At 39.9% G+C, this 20,055-nt stretch overlaps 2 protein-coding genes across 3 annotated transcripts in view; one reads left to right on the top strand and one right to left on the bottom strand.

The window, feature by feature from the left end:
• Positions 1–20,055, top strand: part of LOC132509835 (zinc finger protein 525-like) — a 293,110-nt gene that overhangs the window by 49,066 nt on the left and 223,989 nt on the right. The window lies entirely within an intron of this gene.
• The window catches only part of LOC132509785 (zinc finger protein 160-like), a 186,542-nt gene that overhangs the window by 19,102 nt on the left and 147,385 nt on the right, over positions 1–20,055 (bottom strand). Inside the window, exon 2 of the mRNA XM_060131247.1 lies at positions 4,182–4,308. Within this exon, the coding sequence (XP_059987230.1) occupies positions 4,182–4,308 (127 nt within the window). The remainder of the gene's footprint in view (positions 1–4,181; positions 4,309–20,055) is intronic.

Raw genomic sequence — 20,055 nt, 5'->3', positions numbered from 1 at the left:
AGAAAAGACAGTCTTTTTAGTAAGTGGTGCTGGGATAACTGGACAGCTACATGTAAAACAATGAAACTAGAACATTCTCTAACACCACATACAAAAATAAACTCAAAATGGATTAAACAGCTAAATGTAAGACCAGATACTATAAAACTCCTAGAGGAAAACAAAGGCAGAACACTCTTTGATATAAATCACAGCAATATTTTTTTGGATCTGTCTCCTAGAGACACGGAAATAAAAGCAAAAATAAACAAATGGGACCTAATTAAACTTAAAAGCTACTGCAAAGCAAAGGAAACCATAAAAAGTACGAAAATACAACCTATGGACTAGAAGAGTATATTTGCAAATGATGCTACCAAAAAGGGATTAATTTCCAAAATATACAAAATTCATATAGCTTAATATCAAAAAAACCATACAACCCAATCAAAAAATTAGCAGAAGACCTAAATAGATATTTCTCCAAAGAAGACATAAAGATGGCCAACAGCCACATGAAAAGATGCTCAACGTCACTAATTATTACGTAAATGCAAATCAAAACCACAAAATGCTATCACCTCACGCTGGTTAGAACGACCACCATCAAAAAGTCTACAAATAGGGGACTTCCCTGGTGATCCAGGCGGTAAGGCTCCACGCTGCCAACGCAAGGGGCCCAGGTTCAATCCCTGGTCGGGGAACTAGATCCCATACGCGTGTCGCAACTGAGAGTCATACAGCAACTAAGAAGTCCGCATGCCCCAACTAAATATTCTGCGTGCCACAACTAAGATCCGGCGTGGCCAAAAAAAAAAGTCTACAAACAGTAAATGCTTGAGAGGGTGTGGAGAAAACAGAGCCCTCCTACACTGTTGGAAGGGATGTAAACTGCTGCGGCCACTTTGGAGAACAGTATGGAGGTTCCTTAAAGAACTAAAAATAAAGTTACCACATGAACAAGCAATTCCAATCCTGGGCATATATCCGGAAAAGATGAAAATTCTAATTTGAAAAGATATATGCACCCCAATGTTTATAGCAACACTATTTACACTAGCCAGGACATGGAAGCAACCTAAATTTTCATTGACAGATGAAGGGATAAAGAAGATGTGGCACATATATACAATGGAATATTACTCATTCATAAAAAACAATGAAATAATGCCTTTTGCAGCAACATGGATGGACCTGTGAAGTCAGACAAAGAGAGACATATATGATATTACTTATACGTGGAACCTAAAAAAGTGATATAAATGAACTTATATACAAAACAGAAATAGACTCACAGACATAGAAAACAAACTTACGGTTACCAAAGGGGAAAGTGCAGGATGTGGGGGGGTTGGGGGGGGGCGAGGAGAGAGATAAATTAGGAGTCCAGGATGAACATATACAAACTACTATATATAAAATAGATAAACAACAAGGACCTACTGTATAGCTCAGGTAACTATATCAAATATCTTGTAAATTGCTATACACCTGAAATTAACACATTATAAATTAACTATACTTAAAAAAAAAAAAACCTGTGTAGATGTTTAAACGATGTTTCAAAAAGGTGTAAAGATCATTTAATGGGAGAATGCAGTCAGTGGAACAAAAGGTATTGACAGGACTTCCCTGGTGGCGCAGTGATTAAGAATCCACCTGTCAATGCAGGGGACATGAGTTCGAGCCCTGGTCCGGGAAGATCCCACATGCCATGGAGCAACTAAGCCCGTGTGCCACAACTACTGGGCCTGCACTCTAGAGCCCACAAGCCACAACTACTGAGCCCATGTGTCACAGCTACTGAACTCCAGGTGCCACAACTACTAAGCACATGTGCAACTACTGAGCCCACGTGCCTAGAGCTGGTGCTCCACAACAAGAGAAGCCACCACAACGAAAAGTCTGTGCAACGTAACGAAGAGTAGACCCTGCTCACCACAGGGAGAGAAAGTCCATGCGCAGCAAGACCCAACACAGCCAAAAAAAGTTAATTAATTAAAAATAAATTTTTTAAAAAAGGTGTTGCCAAAACTGGATACCTACTAACAAAAGTATTTACTTAGACCATTATCTTACGCTACAGACAAAAATTAACTCAAAATGGTTCAAAGACCTAAACCTAAGTCCCTAGTATATAAAACTCCTAGAAGTAAACATACAGAAAAAGTTTCTTGACATTGGACCCACAAATGATTTATCAGGTATAACACCAAAAGCACAGGCTACAAAATAAAAACAGATAAATTGGACTATATCAAAAATATAAACTACTGTGCATTAAAGCACAGTGAAAAGACAACCAACAGTAAAAGAGAAAACATTTCTAAATCACATATCTGATAATAGATGAGTATGAAGAATATATAAAGATTCTAAGAGGGACTGATAACAAATTCCACCACAGGGACCCATCCCCAATCAACCATCCCACGCGTTGCAAACATAAAACAAAAACCCCAAGAGTAACATGGAAATTTGAACCTAATGATAAAATGAAAAATCATTTATAATGCATAGAAATGTACAAAATGAAAGTATCAGTGTTATAAACACATTATCGTTCATCACTGAAGGTATCCCTCTACTTCATAAGCTCTCATTAAGACGCTTCAAAATTCGCTGTTGGGGTAGAATGAACAATGGCACAGGCAATGAAAAATGTGGCACCAACAACACTTTAGCCAACAGCCTCACAGATATGAGAATGTGAGCTTTGACAAAGTTGTCCTGGGATAAATTCCTATACCAATTTAAAGAGGCTAAAATGTATGGTCATTGAGACACATGAATAACACGGTCACAGTGCCCTTGAGACAGCCGTTTGTGACAGTCCCCAAAGCCAGAAAAAAACCCGGTAAGACTTATCAGTCAGACTCTTGTGATGCTTTCTATCTCATATCCTAGAACATGCTGACCACTCTACTGAGTAGCTTCGAGTGGTGATTTTGTACAGAGCAAGAAAATACTACAACGTACGAGGAATAGTGTCTCTATCAAAATTTTCTGTTACCCAGTAAACACTCTCCCTAGAGACTCCACAAGAGGCTGCCAGATAAACATAGGTGGATTATCCCAACAAGGAAACCAGGTAAAATTTCAGACCTTAGGAACATACTTAAAAGAAATTTAAGAGGCAAAATTAGGTAAAATTAGGAACAGTCGACATTCCCAGACCAGATAGAGCAGTACAAGAGTAAAAAGAATACAATGTGTAAGGGTCAGACATTATAGGATCTTGAGATGGGACCATGTACTTGACCCACAGATGCCAAGCTAAGAGCCTGAGAGATTCACATAGGCATGTGAATTCACATTCACAATCACATTCACAATCCCCTTGTAGGATTTGGGATCAAAAGGAGCATCTCTCCGTCCACTGTCCTTACACTTTTCCTAAGTAACAATCACAGAAGATCCAATCCACCCGCCTGTCCCACACACCCCTAAACAAAAGAAACAGCCCTTCTGAGATACCCATCTTTGTTTGCACTTTTGACTCCCACACAATGTATTCTTGGCTATTTTTCACATTTCTCCCCACTGTCCACGGCTCTTTCTCTTGCTCCAATGTGGAGATAATATTCAGATCAGAAAAAGAAATTCTGGGACTTCCCTGGTGGCCCACCGGTTAAGACTCCATGCTTCCAATGCAGAGGGCACGGGTTCAATCCCTACTCAGGGAACTGAGATCCCACAAGCCAGAAGGTGTGGCCAAAAAATTTTTTAAAAAAGAAACAGAAATTCTGGTTTATCAGGACAAAGAAATGTGAAGTGCTGTGGTTTTCCTAAAATCCCAGTTCTTTGTTCAGCTGAGGGGTGAGGACATTACAGATGGGTCAGGAAAAGTATTTCACAAATTCATCCACCGCCTCCCTTCTACATGGGGAACGGTGTAATATGCAGACATCAAGCTCTCTTCCTGCAAAAACTGAGTCAAAAGCCAAAAGGCAGAAAATAGGAAACTTGGTATTTTTTAAAGTTTGCCATTGAGCTTTGTACGTAATTAAGCTCTGGGACAACCCCTGACGTAACATGAAACGTGCAGAGCATCTGAAGAAAGGGTCAGTTTAAACTCATGATGCCACATGATGGAGTCAACAGGGCTTTCAAAGATTATCAGGGCCTCCCAAGAGGCACACAAGGGAAAATGCAAAGATACCCAAGGGCAGATCCCAGCTCTGAAGGGAAGTTATCCTCACCCAGGGAGATCAGGTTCCTGTAGGTCTCCACCATCACGTCCCTGTACAAGGCCCTCTGAGCAGGGTCCAGGCATTCCCACTCCTCCTCAGTGAATTCGATGGCCACATCCTCAAAGGTCAACCGTTCCTGAAATGAAACCACATTTCACCAATGGGCCATGAAGAGTTCTCATCTTCATACAAATGGAAAAGACGAGGAAGGGGTAAGGACTGATTCAATTAAAGTATGTGTTCTACCAGATCCATTTAGAGGTATTTGGAAAAATTACGTATCTCTAATCTTAATTTCTTATACTTTTTCATAAGACCTATGAGGTCCTCCAATTAATATGATTTTTCATCACTGTCGAAAAATCTATGAAACGCCTATAAGTAACACTCAACACCATGTTGTCTATGCAGAAGTGTTAGGTATTACGTTCTACACACTGAGATTCAGTATACAGATGAGATGACAAAGTTCGCAGTGCTTTTAATGAAAGGTCAAAATCTTCAACTATGATGATGATAACAACAACGACTAAAAGTGTCTGAACACTTTCTATTGCTCTAAGTTACAGTAATGTTACTCTAAACATTACTCTAAGTAAGTACTTTTACAGGCAAGACCTTGTTATCAACATAACAGCTCATTAAAGGAAGATCTGTCCCCATCTTACAGAGGACAAAAACTGTCACAGACACTCTGAGAAACTTGACTCAGATCAAGAAGGTAAGAAATGTTACAGCAAACACTTGAACTCAGAGGGCTGTGCTCAGCAACTGAAGCTTAAGAATCAAATAGTTAAGTAATACAGAAAGCATTAGAAGTACATGGACAGAGGGTTCCCTGAGAAAACTTGAAAGAAGTCCAAGGTGAATGGCATGAAAGGTCATTACAGATGTGGACACACAGCACATACATATAAATTGTTAGTAATCTTACTACTACTTAAACCATTAACAGGATTGCATAGAAAAATTCCAGGCAATGGAATATACTAAAGACAATTTCAACTGAAAAAAGATATAATACATAGTTTTAAAATCATGATGTCTTTTTTCTAAACCAAAGACTTGCACATCCATGTACTCATGCACATACATATCTATAAAAAATAACTGAAATGAGAGAAAAATCTCTTGACAGATTTTTGGACAATTTTTTATCATCGTTTTATTCACGTGTATTTCAGCATCTTTCAGACAATGAAAATGTATCCACTGTACTCAATTTAGTTTGTCAACGTGATTCTGTAGTAGGATACTAAAAAAAAATGGTATGAACATTTAAAAAAAATAGAATACTTGAATTCAAATCTCAATAAGATAACCATGCTCAAAAATATAAATACAATTTAATCCATTTAAATTTACATAGCTAGGCATTAACAAAAGCCAAAGAATTTCTTTGTTTTTGCCACCAATAAAACATTGATTAGAAATTAGAAAATTTACTATTATACATTATTTCCACAGGTTATGAAAAAATATATCATAATAGAAAAGTTAAAAACTTCCTGGACAATTAAAAATCAAGAAAAAAAGGATACGGAAAAAAATAAATTCTGATTAAACAAGAACATTTCAAGAAACGTCATGAACAGAAGGAAACACTCGATACATTCCCTCTGGAGTTACAGTGGAGTGAAGGGGGCTGGCCAGGGCACCTGCCTTTCACCACTGTACAGTGTGCCTAAGCAGGGACCACTAGAGTAAGTAACAGGGGAAAACAGAGGGCAAGGGACACACTGTGAGAGACTTGGAACTGCTAGTGTTCACAAATATAAGGACACAGAAAGGTGAAAGGATGGAAAAATATATTCCATCCTAAAGAAAGCAGGAGAGAATACATTATATCAGACAAAATAAACTGAAGAAAAACAAGTGACATGAGACAAAAAAGATTATATAATGATAAATGGGTCAATTTACCAAAAAGAAGTATCAAGTAAAAAAATATATACATCTAACATTAGATATCTCAGAAAAATGAAGCAAACATTAAAGGAAAGGAAGAGAGAAATAGCAGCACAGGAATACTATGAGACTTCAATGCCCCAGCTGAACTTACGGATGGAACCAAAAAGATCAATAAGGAAACTACAGACCTTACTGGTTATTAGACATAACAGATCACATGACCCAACAGCAGAAAACACATGCGTCTCAAGCACACATAAAGCATTCTCCATGAGAGACCACATGTTTGGCCAAAACACAAATCTTAACAATTTTAAGAGACTGATATCATAAAAGTAAACAACAATGAAATAAACAGCAGAAGAAAAAAAAGAAAATTTCCCCAAATGCGGAAATTAAACAACTCACTCTTAAACCACTAATGGGTCTAAGAAGAAATCACAAGGGAAATTTTGAATATATGGATGAAAAGGAAAATACAACCTACCAAAAGTTATAACACACAATGAAGGCTGTACTAAAAGGAAATTCAAAACTGCTAAATGCTTACAGTAAAAAAAAAAAAGATCTCAAATCAGAAATTTATCTTTACACCTCTAGGAAGTAGAAAAACAAAAACAAACTAAACCCAAGTTTAGCAGAAGGAAAGAGGTAAATAAGAAAAATGAAACCAGGGACTTCCCTGGTGGGGCAATGGTTAAGAATCCGCCTGCCAATGCAGGGGACACAGGTTCGAGCCCTAGTCTGGGCAGAGCAACTAAGCCTGTGTGCCACAACTACTGAGCCTGCATGCCACAACTACTGAGCCTGCATGCCACAACTACTGAAGGCTGCATGCCTAAAGCCCAAGCTCTGCAAAAAGAAAAGCCACCACAATGAGAAGCCTGCACTCCGCAATGAACACCCAACAATGAAGACCCAATGCAGCCAAAAATTAATAAATTAACATATTAAAAAAAAGATTAGACCAGAGATAAATAAAATAGAAAGTAGAAAAATATAAAAATGAACAAACCAAGAGATGGTGTTTTGAAAAAACTGAATGGGAAAAGCCTTAGCTACACTAAGAAAAAAAAAAGATTCAAATAATTAAGAACAGATATGAAAGAGAAATGATTGCAACTGATATCAAAGAAAGTTTTTTAAGGAAGATAAGGAAGTACTATGAACAATAATGCCTACAAATTACAGAATCTAAAAGATACAGGTAAATTCTTAGAAACATACAACCTACTAAACTTGATTTATCATTATGAAATAAAAAACTTGGAGATTGGTTCAAGATGGCAGAGTAGAAGGACATGCTCTCACTCCCTCTTGCGAGAGCACTGGAATCACAACTAACTGCTGAACAATCATCAACAGGAAGACACTGGAACTCACCAAAAATGATACCTCACGTGCAAAGACAAGGAGAAGCCACAATGAGCCGGTAGGAGGGGTGCAATCACAATAAAATCAAATCCCATAACTGCTGGGTGGGTGACTCACAAACTGGAGAACACTTACACCACAGACGTCCACCCACCGGAGTGAAGGCTCTGAGCACCACGTCAGGCTTTCCAAGCTCGGAGTCCAGCAACGGGAGGAGGAGTTCCTAGAGAATCAGACTTTGAAGGCTAGTGGGATTTGACTGCAGAACTTTGACAGGACTGGGGTAAAACAGAGACTCCACTCTTGAAGGGCACACATAAAGCAGTGTGCGCATCAGGACCCAGGGGAAGGAGCAGTGACCCCATAGGAGACTGAACCAGACCTACCTGCTGGTGTTGGAGGGTCTCCTGCAGAGGCAGGGGTGGGGGGCTGTGCTCACCGTGGGGACAAGGACACTGGCAGCAGAAGTTCTGGGAAGTACTCCTTGGTGTGAGGCCTCCCAGAGTCCACCATTAGCCCCACCAAATAACCCGATAGGCTCCAGTGTTGGGTCGCCTCAGGCCAAAGAACCAACAGGGAGGGTACCCAGCCAAACCCAGCAGCAGACAAGCGGATTAAAGTTTTACTGAGCTCTGCGCACCAGAGCAACACCCAGCTCTATCCACCACCAGTCCCTCCCATCAGGAAACTTGCACAAGCCTCTTAGACAGTCTCATCCACCAGAGGGCAGCCAACAGAAGCAAGAAGAACTACAATCCTGCAGCCTGTGGAACAAAAAACACATTCACAGGAAAATAGACAAGATGAAAAGGCAGAGGGCTATGTACCAGATGAAGGAACAAGATAAAATCCCAGAAAAACAACTAAATGAAGTGGAGATAGGCAACCTTCCAGAAAAAGAATTCAGAATAATGATGATGAAGATGATCCAGGACCTCGGAAAAAGAATGGAGGCAAAGATCAAGAACATGCAAGAAATGTTTAACAAAGACTTAGAGGAATTAAAGAACAAACAAACAGAGATGAACAATACTATAACTGAAATGAAAAATATATTAGAACTAATCAATAGCAGAATAACTGAGGCAGAAGTACAGACAAGTGACCTGCAAGACAGAATGGTGGATTTCACTGCTACTGAACAGAATAAAAAAAAAAAGAATGAAAAGAAATGAAGACAGCCTAAGAGACCTCTGGGACAACATTAAACGCAACAACATTCGCATTACAGGGGTCCCAGAAGGAGGAGACAGAAAGTACCCGAGAAAATATTTGAAGAGATTATAGTCGAAAACTTCCCTAACATGGGAAAGGAAATAGCCACCCAAGTCCAGGAAGCGCAGCGAGTCCCATACAGGATAAACCCAAGGAGAAACATGCCAAGACACACAGTAATCAAATTGGCAAAACTTAAAGACAAAGAAAAATTATTGAAAGCAGCAAGGCCAAAACAACAAATAACGTACAAGGGAACTCCCATAAGGTTAACAGCTGATTTCTCAGCAGAAACTCTACTAGCCAGAAGGGAGTGGCATAATATACTTGAAGCGATGAAAGGGAAAAACCTACAACCAAGATGACTCCACCCAGCAAGGTACTCATTCAGATTCGAAGGAGAAATCAAACGCTTTACAGACAAGCAAAAGCTAAAAGAATTCAGCACCACCAAACCAGCTCTACAACAAATGCTAAAGGAACTTCTCTAAGTGGGAAACACAAGAGAGGAAAAAGACCTACAAAAACAAACCCAAAACAATTAAGAAAACAGTAAAAGGAACATACATATTGATAATTACCTTAAATGTGAATGGATTAAATACTCCAACCAAAAGACAAAGGCTCGCTGAATGGATACAAAAACAAGACCCACATATATGCTCTCTACAAGAGACCCACTTGAGACCTAGGGACACATACAGACTAAAATGAGGGGATGGAAAAAGATATTCCATGCAAATGGAAATCAAAAGAAACCTGGAGTAGCAATACTCATATCAGACAAAATAGACTTTAAAATAAAGAATGTTACAAGAGACAAGGAAGGACACTACATAATGATCAAGGGATCAATCCAAGAAGAAGATATAATTATTATAAATCTATATGCACCCAACACAGGAGCACCTCAATACATAAGGCAACTGCTAACAGCTATAAAAGAGGAAATCGACAGTAACACAGTAATAGTGGGGGACTTTAACACCTCACTTACAGATCATCCAAACAGAAAATTAATAAAGAAACAGAAGCTTTAAATGACACAATAGACCAGAGAGGCTTAATTGATATTTATAGGACATTCCATCCAAAAACAGCAGATTACACTTTTTTCTCAAGTGTGCACAGAACATCATCGAGGATAGATTACATCTTGGGGCACAAATCAAGCCTCGGTAAATTTAAGAAAACTGAAATCGTATCAAGCATCTTCTCTGACCACAACACTATGAGATTAGAAATCAATTACAGGGGGAAAAAACATAAAAAACACAAACACATGGAGGCTAACCAATACGTTACTAAATAACGAAGAGATCACTGAAGATATCAAAGAGGAAATCAAAAAATACCTAGAGACAAATGACAATGAAAACACAACGAGGGAAGCTTAAGAGGGAAGTTTACAGCAATAAAATCCTACCTCAGGAAACAACAAACATCTCAAACATCTAACTTTACATCTACAGGAACTAGAGAAAGAACAAACAAAACCCAAAGTTACTAGAAGGAAAGAAATCATAAAGAACAGAAATAAAAGAAACAGAAACAAAGAAAACAATAGTAAAGATCAATAAAACTAAAAGTTGGTTGTTTGAGAAGATAAACAAAACTGATAAACCATTAGCCAGACTCATCAAGAAAAAGAGAGGACTCAAATCAATAAAATTAGTAATAAAAAAGGAGAAATTACAACAGACACCACAGAAATACAAAGCATCCTAAGAGACTACTACAAGCAACTCTATGCCAATAAAATGGAGAACCTGGAAGAAATGGACAAATTCTTAGAAAGGTATAACCTTCCAAGACTGAACCAGAAAGAAATAGAAAATATCAACAGACCAATCACAAGTAATGAAATCGAAACTGTGATTAAAAATCTTCCAACAAACAGAAGTCCAGGACCAGATGGCTTCACAGGTGAATTCTATCAAACATTTAGAGAAGAGCTAACACCCATCCTTCTCAAACTCTTCCAAATAATTGCAGAGGAAGGAACACTCCCAAACTCATTCTATGAGGCCACCGTCACCCTGATACCAAAACAAAGATACTACAAAAAAAGAAAATTACAGACCAGTATCACTGATGAATATACATGCAAAAATCCTCAACAAAATACTAGCAAACAGAATCCAGCAACACATTAAAAGGATCATACACCATGATCAAGTGGGGTTTATCCCAGGGATGCAAGGATTCTTCAATATATGCAAATCAATCAATGTGATACACCATATTAACAAACTGAAGAAAAAAAACCATATGATCATCTCAATAGATGCAGAAAAAGCTTTTGACAAAATTCAACATCCATTTATGATAAAAACTCTCCAGAAAGTGGGCACAGAGGGAACCTACCTCAACATAATAAAGGTCATATATGACAACCCCACACCAAACATCATTCTCAATGGTGAAAAACTGAAAGCATTTCCTCTAAGATCAGGAAAAAGACAAGGATGTCCACTCTCACCGCTACTACTCAACATAGTTTTGGAACTCCTAGCCTCAGCAATTAGAGAAGAAAAAGAAATAAATGGAATACAAATTGGAAAAGAAGTAAAACTGTCACTGTTTGCAGATGACATGATACTATACATAGAGAATCCTAAAGATGCCACCAGAAAACTACTAGAGCTAATCAATGAATGTGGTAAAGCTCCAGGATACAAAATTAATGCACAGAAATCTCTTGCATTCCTATACACTAAAGAAGAAAAATCTGAAAGAGAAATTAAGGAAACACTCCCATTTACCATGCAACAAAAAGAATAAAACACCTAGGAATAAACCTACCTAGAGACAAACGACCTGTATGCAGAAAACTAAAGACACTGATTAAAGAAATTAAAGATGATACAAACAGATGGAGAGATATACCATGTTCCTGGATTGGAAGAATCAATATTGTGAAAATGACTATACTACCCAAAGCGACCTGCAGATTCAATGCAATCCCTACCAAATTACCAATGGCATTTTTTATGGAACTAGAACCAAAAAATCTTAAAATCTGTATGGAGACACAAAAGATCCCAAATAGCCAAAGCAGTCTTGACAGAAAAAATCAGAGCTGGAGGACTCCCTGACTTCAGACTATACTACAAAGCTACAGTAATTAAGACAATATGGTACTGGCACAAAAACAGAAACATAGATCAATGGAACAAGATAGAAAGCCCAGAGGTAAACCCACGCACCTACGGTCAACTAATCTATGACAAAGGAGGCAAGGATATACAATGGAGAAAAGAGAGTCTCTTCAATAAGTGGTGCTGGGAAAACTGGACAGCTACATGTAAAGAATGAAATTAGAACACTCCCTAACACCATACACAAAAATAAACTCAAAATGGATTCGAGACCTAAATGCAAGACCAGACACTATAAAACTCTTAGAGGAAAACATAGGAAGAACACTCTTTGACATAAATCACAGCAAGGTCTTTTTTGATCCACCTCCTAGAATAATGGAAACAAAAACAAAAATAAACAAATGGGACTTAATGAAACTTAAAAGCTTTTGCACAGCAAAGGAAACCATAAATAAGACGAAAAGGCAACACTCAGAATGGGAGAAAATATTTGCAAACGAATCAACGGACAAAGGATTAATCTCCAAGATATATAAACAGCTCATGCAGCTCAATATTCAAAAAACAACCCAATCCAAAAATGGGCAGAAGACCTAAATAGACATTTCTCCAAAGAAGACATACAGATGGCCAAGAAGCACATGAAAAGCTGCTCAACATCACTAATGATTAGAGAAATGCAAATCAAAACTACAAGAAGGTAACATCTCACACCAGTTATAATGGGCTTCATCAGAAAAGCTACAAACAACAAATGCTGGAGAGGGTATGGAGAAAAGGGAACCCTCCTGCACTGTTGGTGGGAATGTAAACTGATACAGCCACTATGGAGAACAGTATGGAGGTTCCTTAAAAAACTAAAAATAGAATTAACATATAATCCAGCAATCCCACTACTGGGCATATATCCAGAGAAAACCACAATTCAAAGAGACACATGCACCCCAATATTCATTGCAGTACTATTTACAATAGCCAGGTAATGGAAGCAACCTAAATGCCCATCAACAGACGAATGGATAAAGAAGATGTGGTACATATATACAATGGAATTTTATTCAGCCATAAAAAGGAACGAAATTGCGTCATTTGTAGAGAGTCGTGGATGGATCTAGAGACTGTCATACAGAGTGAAGTAAGTCAGAAAGAGAAAAACAAATATCGTATATTAACGCATATATGTGGAATCTAGAAAAATGGTACAGCTGAACCAGTTTGCAGGGCAGAAATTGAGACACACACGTAGAGAACAAATGTATGAACACCAAGGGGGGAAAGCCGCGGGGGTGCTGGTGATGGTGGTGTGATGAATTGGGCAACTGGGACTGACATGTATACACTGATGTATATAAAACTGATGACTAATAAGAACCTGCTGTATTAAAAAAAACAGAAAAAACCTACTTATTAGGTTTATAGACCTGTGTGCAATTTTAAAAAAAGAAAACACTAGTGTTACCTTTAAAAAAATTTAAAAAAAGGTACCTATGGTAAAACAAAAAAATGTGTTTTCGAGATATCACATAGATTCATTTTTTTCTTTCCTGTCTTTCAGCTTCTACAACTGTCTTATTTAAGCCCCTCTATTAATATATAAAATATGCCACTGCAAAAAAAAAACACAAAAAAACCCCCCACAATCCAATCCAAAAATGGGCAGAAGACCTAAATAGACATTTCTCCAAAGAAGACTTACAGATGCCAAGAAGCACATGAAAAGCTGCTCAACATCACTAATTATTAGAGAAATGCAAATCAAAACTACAATGAGGTATCACCTCACACCAGTTAGAATGGGCATCATTAGAAAATCTAGAAACAATAAATGCTGGAGAGGGTGTGGAGAAAAGGGAACCCTCTTGCACTGTTGGTGGGAATGTAAACTGATACAGCCACTATGGAGCACAGTATGGAAGTTCCTTAAAAAAACTAAAAGTAGAATTACCATATGACCCAGCAATCCCACTACTGGGCATATACCCAGAGAAAACCACAATTCAAAAAGACATACGCACCCCAACGTTCACTGCAGTACTATTTACAATAGCCAGGTCATGGAAGCAACCTAAATGCCCATCGACAGACGAATGGATAAAGAAGATGTGGCACATATATACAATGGAATATTACTCAGCCATAAAAAGGAACGAAATTGGGTCATTTGCAGAGACGTGGATGGATCTAGAGACTGTCATACAGAGTAAAGTAAGTCAGAAAGATAAAAATATTGTATATTAACGCATATACGTGGAACCTAGAAAAATGGTACAGATGAACTAGTTTGCAGGACAGAAATTGAGACACAGATATATAGAACAAACATATGGACACCAAGGGAGGAAACTGGCAGGGGAGGTGGTGGTGGTGTGATGAATTGGGAGATTGGGATTGACATATATACACTAATATGTATAAAATGGATAACTAATAAGAATCTGCTGTATAAAAAAATAAAATTCAAAAGAAAAAAATAAAAAATTTGAACCGAATTATAACTAGAGAAATTCAAAAAGTAATCAAAAACCTCAAACAAAGAAAAACCCAGGGCTTCCCTGGTGGCACAGTGGTTAAAAATCCACCTGCCATTGCAGGGGACACGGGTTCGAACCCTGGTCTGGGAAGATCCCACATGCCATGGAGCAACTAAGCCCATTTGCCACAACTACTGAGTCTGCGCTCTAGAGCCCGCAAGCCACAACTACTGAGCCTGCACTCTAGAGCCTGCAAGCCACAACTACTGAGCTCACGTGCCACAACTACTGCAGCCTGTGGGCCTAGAGCCCATGCTCCACAATAAGAGAAGCCTGTGCACCGCAACAAAGAGTAGCCCCCACTCGCCACAACTAGAGAAAGCCCACGCCCAGCAATGAAAACCCAACACAACCAAAAATAAATAATAATTTAAAAAAAACAAACAAACAAGAAAAACCCAGGACCAAATTCTATGAAATATTTACAAAAGAATTACCACTAATCCTGCTAAAATTACAGAGTTGAAGAGGGAACTCTTGCAAATTCTTTCTAAGGAGCCAGCATGATTCTGATACCAATCTCAGACAAAAACACAACAAGAAAGTAAAACTAGAAACCAATACCCCTGATGAATATTGATGCAAAATCCTTAACAACATACTAGCAAAATAATACCACATTAAAAAGATCTGACATGTTGACCAAGTGGATTTCATTCATATAAGGCAAAGAGGAGTCAACATACAAAATCAATTAATGTGATACACCACATTAACAGAGTAAAGGAAAAAAACACACAGGACCATCTCAATTGATGCAGAGAAAAACATCTGACAAAATTCAACAACCTTTCAAGATAAAACACTCAACAAACCAGAAAGAGTAAATTCTCTCAACATAATAAACGCCATTTATGAAAAAAGCACAGCTGGGCTTCCCTGGTGGCGCAGTGGTTGAGAGTCTGCCTGCCGATGCAGGGGACACGGGTTCGTGCCCCGGTCTGGGAAGAGCCCACATGCCGCGGAGCGGCTGGGCCCGTGAGCCATGGCCGCTGAGCCTGCGCATCCGGAGCCTGTGCTCCGCAACGGGAGAGGCCACAGCAGTGAGAGGCCCGCGTACCGCAAAAAAAAAAAAAAAAAAAAAAAAAAAAAAGCACAGCTAACAACATTCTCAATGGGGACAGACTGAAAGCTTGTCCTCTGAGATCAGAAAGAAGGCAAGGACGCACACTCTGCACCACTGCTCAACAATGTACTGAAACTCCTAGCCAGAGCAATTAGATAAGAAAAAGAAATCTAAGTTATCCAAACTAAAAAAGTAAACTTACATTCTTTCCTAGATGACAAGGTTTTATATGTAAAAATCATAAAGATTCCGTAAGAAACCTGCTGTATCAAGAGTGTTAGAAAAGTTGTTGTATACAAACTCCAAATGCAAAAATCGGTTGCATTTCTATACACAATGAACAATGTCAGAAGAAAACAAGAAAACAATCTTATTTACTATAGCATTAAAAAGGGATGAAATATTTAGGAATAAATTAGCCAACATGGTGAAAGACTTGTACACTGAAAACTACTAACCATTGCTAAAAGAAATCCAAAAAGATACAAATAGAAAGACAACCTGTACTCATGGGCTGGAAGACTTATTCTCTTAAAAAATCCAAGCTACACAAAGTGTTCTACAGATTCAGTGGACCCATTATCAAAATTTCCATAGCAATCTTTGCAGAAATAGAGGGGGAAAAAAGTGCTAAAAGTCACAGGGCAGTTCTAGAGACCACAAATAGCCAAAAGTCTCTTGAACAAGAAGAAAGGTGAAGGCCTCCCTTTTTATTTCAAAACGTATTAAGAAGTAATCAAGATGGTGTGGTATCGGTATAAATGCAGATACATACACCAAATGAACAGAACACAATACTCAGAAATAATCCTTTGCATATATGTAAAATGTATTCACAAGGGTGCCAAGATACACACAGGGGAAAGGAGAGTATCAATAACAATGGTGCTGAGAAAAGAGATATCTACTAGGAAAAGAATGAAGCTGGAATCTTGCCCGTATCAGAAGTAAAACTTTCTGTCTGTCAAAGGATACAATCCAGAGTGAAAAGACAACCTCTGAGGAATGGAGGTGATGAAAGTAATTTAAAGAATTTCCAACTGCCAGAGATTTAGGTTGATTTCATACTTTAAATCTGATGATAAACTAAAACACCCTCTGCCACTGATGTCTATTTTTGAACTTTCCATTCCATTCCCAATCATTAAGATTTAAGGAGAGTGACTCGCATGTTTACCTTGAACTGCCTTAGAAAAAGTCAGAACAAACTGCTCCAATTGGTCCGATTTTCGGATTTTACCAGGTATTGTGCACGTTAATACCTGACTTCCAAGTGCAGCTTCTGTACCCTGGTTGACAGAGAGTGGACAGTGCATCCGGATGGGGCCCCTCAACAGTCCCTGCTGCCCAAGAGCACTGACACCACGTCTCCAATCCGTGGGTGTGAAATCTAAGTGGAGACGACAGACCCTGAGGGAGGGCCCCGGGTGAGTGTGAGGTACAGGTGTCAGGCAGGACACTTCAGAGTCAGACAAGATCAGCAAGTCCAAAAAAGGGCATTTCAGAAAAAACAGACTGAGAATCAACCAAAAATATGACTTTACCTGAGAAAGAGCCATTTCCGACTCCTTTTCTTTCCTCTCCCTCCTCTTCCGGGCTTCCTCTTTAGAGGTTGACCTTGAAAGTGGAAAACAGGCTGTTTAATGCTTGCAATCAACACACCCCCTTCCTGAGTCACCACCACACACACAGGGAAGCCCTCAGCATGTGGAACAGACGGTCCTCTGCTGCCCACTGTCCCAGGAGGGGCTCAGGACAGTAACTCCCACACAGAGTCTAACAGGTGAGTTTTCCCACCCTTTCTTCAGATCTCGCTCCCCTCCTGGTGAGGCCCTCACGTACCCAGCAGCAGCGGGCACCTCAGCCGGACCCGACGATCCCCTGCAGGTCACAGACCAGCCCTGATCCATCCCCACGCAGAGCAGAGCCCCCACCCTCAGCCCAGATCTCAGCCCTCAGGAACGGGGGGACTCAGAGTCACGATGCTCAGTGAGGGATCCGGATTGGAACATCCTGGGGCAACATAAATATTATCGAGCTTTGGTCCCACACTGACTACATGAAAAGGAATCCCTGGTCAGAGGGTACAAAACATGTCTATGCATAAAGCCTCATCCATCTAATGGGAAGCCTGGGTTGAGCACCACTCACAGGAGGCAAGCCCAGCACAGCCCCCACTGTCTTATTCTTTCCCAGCTTTACTGAGGTGTAACTGACGAATTAAAATGATGTAAATGTAAGGTATACAAAGTGATCCTCTGACGGATGTGTATACTGTGAATAATTATCACTATCAAGTAAGTCACACTTCCATCAACTAACAATTACCATTTTGTGTGTGTGTTGTGAGGACACTTAATTGTTTCTCTGGGAGCAAATTTCAAGTATATAGAAACAGTATAGGCAGCATGCAGTACATCCGATCCCCAGAACTTATTCATTTTACAACTGAAAATCTGTATACTTTGACAGACATTGCCCCATTTTCCCTACCAACCAGCTCCTGGTAACAGCCTTTCTACTCTATGGCTCTATGAGTTTGATAATTCTAGTTTCCATGTACAATATCTGTCCTCTCAGGCTTATTTCACTTAGCATAATGTTCTCTAGGTTCATTCATTTTGTCATAAATGCAGGATCCTTGATTTCTCATATTTATATACAGTGAATAACATTTCATTATACATATTACATGCATACTATACAATACACACTATATGTTTTGATACCACGATTTTGTTACCCATTCTTCTGTCAACAGACATTTTGGTTGTTTCTGTTCCTTGGCTACTGCAAATACCATAATACTCATGAGACTGCAGATGTGTCCCTGAAAACACTGATTTCCTTTCCTTTGGATATCTGCCAGAACACAGTTTGATAGATTGTGTGCCTGTTCTATGTTTAATTTATTGAGGAACCTCCATATTGTTTTCCAATTTAGCGGTACCATTTACACACCCACCAACAGCACACAAAGGTCCCTGTTCTCTGTATTGTGCCTCTGTGCATATTTTGGGAGGGACAGGAGTGGATAATAGAGTACCCAGCACTGGCCTGGCAGCAGGAAAGTTGCAGCTGCATCTTCCCAAGGATGAGCCCCCGCACTGCAGTGTTGCTGTCCTCTGATTCTTGCAATAATCTTTCCCAACAACACGAGACTTTATGACTCTTCTCAAGTTGGGCTCATAGACGCATACCTAGCAGGACCTCCCTACTAAAAACATTCTGCAGTCTTAAGCTTATTACTCATAATTTCCAGTCTGGACTCAAACAAACTTACGAACTCTCATGGGGTCCAACACAGTGTCCATAGAGCCCATAATGATCCCCTCATCCTGTTACACAATGACAGAAAACATTTCAAGCCCTAATAACTCATGCATGAGGGATAATACATAAGAGGACACCCAAGGACCCACTAGACACAAGGCACCGTATTTTCATTTACAGTGACCCAGGCAAAACACTGGAATCTCCAAAAAACTACTAAAGAGAGAGATATTTCCAATGATGCACATGCCCCAGTGAGACCCCAACATCTTCCAAGGCAACACTCCAGATTCTCTTTGCATCTTTCCAAATGCATAGGAAACTTTCTTCACTTGCAACACCAAATACTCAAAGATACCAACGTTAACGCAAAAAATGATCTGAGATTTTCCCTATATTACTCTACTGGTGGCATGATGACGCTTGTCCTCCTAAAAGAGCCAACAGAAGTCAGTGTGTGGAGTGGATGCTGGGGGGCACCCTCTAGATCCAGCCCCTTAAGACCAAGGCACCCATCCTCCTGCACCCAGAGCTCCCTGTGGGCTCTGCTCAGGCCATAGTTCTAACAGTGGAGGAAAACATTTCTCTCAGCCAAATTCCACTTTCTTCACTGTTGCTCACGTGTGATCATGAGTTATCAAACCAAACCCATGCAGGGAAATGTCAGCCTCAACACTGACGTCCCAGGAACCTGAGCTAAGACACTAGGGCACCTCAAACCATTCCATGCAGGTTCTCCAACAAACCCACTGCCAGGTTCTCCAGCCTGAACTGAGACATTCCTTTCCAACAGATCCACACAGCCCTCGATCCCGTAACTACCCTTGGGACAGGTGCACACACCATTCACTGGGCTCATCTTGATGCCCCCGCTTGCTGCCATATCCCTCCTGCGATCCCTACAGGCTCCCCTCCGCTTTCCCCGTTTTTCTACCTCTTCTCCATGCATGACTGACTAAAGGAGACTAAAAGGCACAGGGACTTCTCGGCAAAGGGATCCAAACAGGAATGTACACAAGCTGCCACCCAAAGGATATTGGGCATGCAGTATGAAAATCAAGAAACTGGCCCTTTGGGCTTCCCTGGTGGCGCAGTGGCTGGGAGTCCGCCTGCCAATGCAGGGGACACAGGTTCTAGCCCTGGTCCAGGAAGATCCCACATGCCGCGGAGCAACTGGGCCCGTGCGCCACAACTACTGAGCCTGTGTGTCACAACTACCGAAGCCCGCGTGCCTAGAGCCCGTGATCTGCAACAGGAGAGGCCACCGCAATGAGAAGCCTGCGCACCACAATGAAGGGTAGCCCCTGCTTGCTGCAATTAGAGAAAGCCCGTGTGCAGCAACAGAGACCCAGTGCAGCCAAAAATAAATAAATAAAATAAATAAATTTATTTAAAAAAAACAGACGGCT

The sequence above is a fragment of the Lagenorhynchus albirostris genome, chromosome 19, assembly GCF_949774975.1.
Source record: "Lagenorhynchus albirostris chromosome 19, mLagAlb1.1, whole genome shotgun sequence".
In the NCBI taxonomy this organism is placed as follows: domain Eukaryota; kingdom Metazoa; phylum Chordata; class Mammalia; order Artiodactyla; family Delphinidae; genus Lagenorhynchus; species Lagenorhynchus albirostris.
This window is presented reverse-complemented; position numbering and strand designations above follow the sequence as displayed.